This window comes from Carlito syrichta, unplaced genomic scaffold, assembly GCF_000164805.1.
Source record: "Carlito syrichta isolate Samal-C Ts95f unplaced genomic scaffold, Tarsius_syrichta-2.0.1 Scaffold301054, whole genome shotgun sequence".
Taxonomy (NCBI): domain Eukaryota; kingdom Metazoa; phylum Chordata; class Mammalia; order Primates; family Tarsiidae; genus Carlito; species Carlito syrichta.
The window spans coordinates 98,189-104,188 of record NW_007245150.1 but is presented as its reverse complement, the minus strand read 5'-3'; the positions used below and the strand labels follow the sequence as shown (position 1 = coordinate 104,188).

General features: G+C 36.5%; 1 protein-coding gene across 1 annotated transcript in view; it reads right to left on the bottom strand.

Annotated features, from left to right (window-relative positions):
• Positions 1 to 6,000, bottom strand: part of LOC110595374 (cAMP-regulated phosphoprotein 21-like) — a 33,331-nt gene that overhangs the window by 23,379 nt on the left and 3,952 nt on the right. Inside the window, exon 3 of the mRNA XM_021710757.1 lies at positions 2,353 to 2,582. Within this exon, the coding sequence (XP_021566432.1) occupies positions 2,353 to 2,582 (230 nt within the window). The remainder of the gene's footprint in view (positions 1 to 2,352; positions 2,583 to 6,000) is intronic.

Genomic DNA, 6,000 nt, shown 5'->3' with positions numbered 1-6,000 from the left:
CTGTGTGTGTGTGTGTGTGTGTGTGTGTGTGTGTGTGTGTGTGTGTGTGTGTGTTTATGTATCTAGTGACTGTGACTAAACGCTATTAATTTTCTCCCTATGTAGGAAAACATGAGATCATTTCTTAGGAGGAATCTGTCAACAACCTAATTATGTTAAACCATCAGCAAACAAACCGAGATTTTGCAGAGCCCCCCCACCCCTTGGCCCCAGCATAATTTTGAATGCTGATTGGAAAAATATTTGCAGTGCAGAGCAGGCTATATCTAAACTCCAATTGGGATTTTCCATTCATCGTCCTACCCATGCCCTGTTCTCCCACTCACCTGTCACCTCAGGACCATGAATGCTTGACCAGTGCATTCCAACACCCAAGGCATGTTACTGAATCCCCACTCAAAGCCCCATCCTAGTGAGAGTCAGGGGATCTAAGTTTCTGAGGCAAAACCAAAACAAAGCCACAAATATCAGTTCATGGAGTGCTACTGAATGGTCACTTGTCATCTTCTTGAGATTTTAGGAGGCCTTTTAATCATCAACATTTGAAAATAATTCAAAAACATTGAGGAGGGATTCTTGGGAGGCAAGAGATCTAGAATCAACAGACCATCAGTGTATTTTGCAGACCCATATGAGCCCCATGGTGTCACGCTTCTATCAGTTTAAAGTTGTTTGACGTTAATGTTTCTCCTAGATCTTATATTATCACTCATTTGCCAAAGGCTTTTCATGCAAACCTGAGCTATCCATCACAAAATATCATTATTTACCTGGAAAAAGGAACAGAAAAAAAAAAAAAGGATACAGGCACTTGGTAACTCAGAAACTCTTAACCTTTCTGAGACTCACTTTCCTTATCTGCAACACAGAGACACATACATTAAATGGCAAAAATAAAAATGAACAAGACCTAGTGTTTCTTGAGGACTTATAACTTGCATGGCATTATTCTCATTGCTTTGGCTATACTGACTCTTTTAGTCGTCATACGAACTCTGCAATGTAGGTACTATTATAATTTCCATTTCTTAGATGAGAAAACAGAGGTACACATAGGTTAAATAACAGGCCTGGGCTCATATTATCAGTATTATAATGCAAAAACTGAAGTTATTAATATTATAATTATCTTTCAGCATGGCTGTAAGAAATATATCATTTTAATGTTAAATTAAAAAGCAATAGCCAATGGCCATTATTAATAAAACAAACAACAGATGTTGGCGAGGATGTGGAGAAAAAGAAATGCTTCTACACTGCTGGTGGGAATGCAAACTAGTCCACCCACTTTGGAAGACAGTGTGGTGACTTCTGAAAGAACTAGAAATTGAGACCCAGCAATTCCCCTATTGGGAATGTACCCAGAGGAATTCAAATCATTCTACTAAAAAGATACCTGCACACGAATGTTTGCTGCAGCCCTATTCACAATAGCAAAAACATGGAACCAACCATGCTGCCCACGGAAGCTGGACTGGATGAAAAAAATGTGGTACATGTACACAATGGAATATTATGTAGCCATAAAGAAGGAAAAACATATGGACTTCGCAGCAACTTGTATGGATTTAGAGTCGAACGTACTCAATGATCTATCACAGAAACAAAGAACAGAGTACCATATGTTCCCATTCATAAGCAGACCTTGAACAATTATCATAATACTATAAGAAAGGGATTAACAGTTGTGAGAAACTGTCAGGGGATGGGGTGGAATTGGCAGTTGAAGAAAACTGCTAGGGGAGGGAGGGGCACACCTCATCAACAAGGGTATCTACATAATCAACATTTGTATACCTAGCCCTGAATTGTACCCTACATCTTTACAATTAAAAAAAAAAAGCAGTAGCTATCCTTTGTTAAATAATTGCCATAAAGCAGGTGCCATAGTAATCATTTTTATATAAATGATCTAATTTAAACAAATTAAGTTTACTGAGTAGATTTGAATAAATAAACTTAAAGGACTTAAGTAAGTACATTTTAAGTCTACTGGGGTGGGTTGGAGTAACATTCTATGATAACCTACATTTTATAAATATGAAAACTGAAGATTAGAGAGGTTCATAACTTGACTAGACACATGGCTAGCAAGAGACAATAGTAACCTATTTAAATCACAACTTCCACAGGGGTACCTGTACAATGAACATTTGTATATCTAACCCTGAATTGTACCCCACATATTTAAAATTAAAAATTAAAAAAAAAATCACACCTTCCGACTTCCTAGCTCTCCTAGCAATTAATATCTCATTATTAGTTAACTTAATGCCAGAGGAATGTTAACCATAGGGCTTGGGTAGAATCCAAAAAATACCACAGGACATAAACCCATTCAGTACTAACTACCTGCTTTGGACAGCCTCCCGGTACTCCTGGTACTGGACGTGCTGTCACCCCTGGTGAGCACCGTGATGCCCCCAAAACTCGCAGTCTTGGTCATGGTGGGCTTCAGATTGCGGTTTGAACTGTCGGAGTCTGTGCTGCTCCAGGCCCTTTGGTGGTCAGACCACTTGAGTTCATTTTCCGAGCTGCTCTGTCGACTCCCAGATGTTCTCCCTGAGCCATCTCTGTTGCTCCTGAAGCACAGTCACCAGAAAGATGCATAGGGACAGGATTACCTTACATTAATAGGGTGAATGGGCTCAGAGCAGGGCTTTTCCTGGAAGAGCCATCAACACAAGACCCTTCTTGCCAACCTTTTTCATTAAACCAGTTGCCTCCCAAACAGCGTTACAGATACTTTGATGATGTACAGACGGATAACATGTCACACATAACACACATGTTATAGACAGAAAAAACCAAACCTAGAAATGTCACATGATTCCTCTGCCGGTGAAGAATAACAATTGGAAAAATATGGTATAAAATATAATTGTTAACTTCTCTGGGAGAGAAGATAGGGGGATAAGTTCTCCTGGCCCAAATCAACAATGAATTAATGTTCAGAAGTAATTATAATCTTAAATCATCCCAAAAGTAACTCCCATCACATAAGAGTTATTTAAGATCTCAAAAAGCATTTAAAAAATGCTCACAGGTGCAGAGAAGTTATTTATTCATTCATGTTCCAACTTTATGAGACATATATCTGAATTCACCAAGGCTTTGACAGACAGCACAGAAATCACCGAACTTATTCTCTTAATCTATGGTAGGAATTTTGCCCTGTGAGTTTGAGCTTTATGGTAAGATGAAAGAGTCCTTTAATTCTTTTCCATAGACAAACTTGTGAAACTAACAACAGTGCAAACACTATACTCTGACATGAAACTTTCCAAGGAGATCAATGGAAATAACATTAAAGCTCCTTAAGTGAATGGACACATTGGTTCCAAATAGAGTGAATGTATTGAAAGCAATCCAATAACCAGGAGTGAATTTTGAAGACTTTAGTCTAAGAAGTCTGCAAACTGGCCTGTGTTTTATAAAGAAATTTGACAAAATGTGCATTTTCACTGGTTTCTAACCTGTTTAAAAAGTAACTTTTTAAATATTTCCAAGGCTTCTTCTGCAGGTGGAAATAATGCATTGGTAAAATACCTGAAGATTCTAATGGATTATAAACCAGTGGAGGAAACATAAATCATGAACAATAAATATAAACCATAATTTTGTATCAACAATGTGACATATTCAAGTCTTGAATCATATCTAACAGATATAATTGGTAGCTTTGTTAAAAAATAACCTTTTAAAAACAATGATGTATTGTTGAGAGGGTAGAAGTTCACGAATGTGATTGAAATATTCACCAGCCAAATTTGTACAGTAGGTACACAGAAAATTTTAGGTTTTGCCTCGACTTGACTTGCTAAACTTTTAATTTTATTTCAGGAAAACTTAAGTAGCCAAATGGACCCAAGAGGTAATAAAAATGATACAGTTTATCGGTGACAGGAATTTTGTAAAGCAAGGGAAGATAGTAAAGAATTATGAAATTATAGGATTTCCCCTAAAATCCAGAAAGCTCATAAAACAAAAAGCACTTCTGAGAGGAACATTTGACGGTACTCAGTGCCCTGCCATCTTCCATCGACGTTTTCTTATAAACATTTTCTCTGTTCTCAGTGTCTCAGGGATGGCTGGTTGTAGAAATAAGGACCACTTGACAAAGATCAGGTTGCAGGTATGAACTACCACATCTTTACCAGTAGTCAAGTGACTGAGGCTTTCAAACTCCTTGGAAATTCAAGAAAGCCATAAGAGGTAGAATGCAGGAAAAAACAAAAAACAAAAACAATCATATCAAGGATTTGATGCTCCATTTTTATTATTTTCTCTTTTAACCTCCAAATTCAGCTTCATTCTTCTCCTCTATAATCCTGGTTATGTGAATTCATCTTTGACAAAGTCTAGTAAATAATTATTTAGCAACTGTTAATGCACCAGAATTGTGACAATAATCTCATTTGCAGCTAATTTGGAATATTTATTATAGGAAAATACTGGATTGAAGATTCAGAGGTGATCCTTAGTCTCAGCAAGCTGAATTCATCAAAAGGAAGCTCTCTCTTCATTTAAAGGTGACCCCTTTTTTCCTATCATTAATTCTGGATCAATTATACCTTTTTGAACGACCTCTGCACCACCATGGTGGAAATCCAGACTTACTCTAAATGTCAGTATTCCTGGACCTTCTTTGTAAAACCAGTGACCTCCACTATTTCTAGATGCAATCTAGTGTGTTGTAGTCTGCACTCTTCATCCTGGTAGAGCTGTTTCTAGAGCTGTGAGGAGTTCTCTACACTTGTGTCTTTTGGTCAGTAAGTCAACCTAAGACTCCCTTAACTTCTCTAGGTCTACTCCGCCAGCTCAAATCAGTGTCTTAAGCCAAATTCTGTGCACTCTTAAAAGAAGAAATTTAAGTTGTTGCTTTGGAGACTTAGCATTAATGAGATTCAAAACTAATGTATTCATATGTAATTTATGATTTGTAGATTTTTATACACTGAAGCATATTTTATACTGTTCTATTTCATAATTCTTTACCATCTTAAAAATGGCAAGGCAAGGTCCAGAATTGAATTCCATATTGATTTGAGTGTGGGATCATAGACATCGTAGAAAATCATATCCACAGTTACGTTCCCATTCCTCCTAAGGCCAGTCCTGGTCCCCTTGTCCTGGAAGCCAGGAAGGCCATAGTAATTAGACATCTGGTCATTGAAGCCAGTTCAAACTAGAATTTGATTCCAGGGTATATTAATATTAATATATTAATATTCTAAGTTCTGTTTTTGTGCTGATTAACATAATTGATAAAATTTATTTTCCTCTACGTCTAAATTGTTTTTTGTTTTTTTGCCCAGGTTAGAGATGAGGTACACTTTGAATTGCTTTTACAATTGTGTATATGGCTTTGTGATAAGTTATCTTCCTGAGTTTCTAGACTTGGTGATTTTGGTGGGTGATGGAATCCATATCTGGAATGGCTAGACTGAACATATGGTAGCACTGGCTTGGGGCAGATTTGGGAATATGTAAGACTAATTGATCTATTCGGGACAAAAACTTCATGTTTTTAATGCAGTGACCTAAACAAACTAGATCATAGTGTGTAAGCACAGGATAATGGTACATTTTATTTCTTCTCTGGGCTTTCAGAAGAGAAACGCAAGGCTCTTTTCTTAAATATTCAAGTGTGAAAAAGAAATTAGATTATCTAATGAGAAAAATATTATACTATCTGTAGTTCAACCTAGAAAAGTGAAGGAAGTTAATAAAGAAGTTTCTGTTTTTGTTTCTGCCATAGTGTAAAGGAACAAATTACTTTAACTTCACTAATAATGCAGTCTAAAGTTCAAATTTACCGCAAAATATACTTTCTAAGCACAAAATTCATCTGCTTTTCTAAGTAATGTTTTCCTTCTAGGAAGGCAGGAGTTTTCAGGGACTTTTTTGTTGTTGTTACTTTTTCTACAACAGAGGTAAATTATAATAGTCATAAACACATTAACATATTAAATACACATATTGAATATTTAGTATATT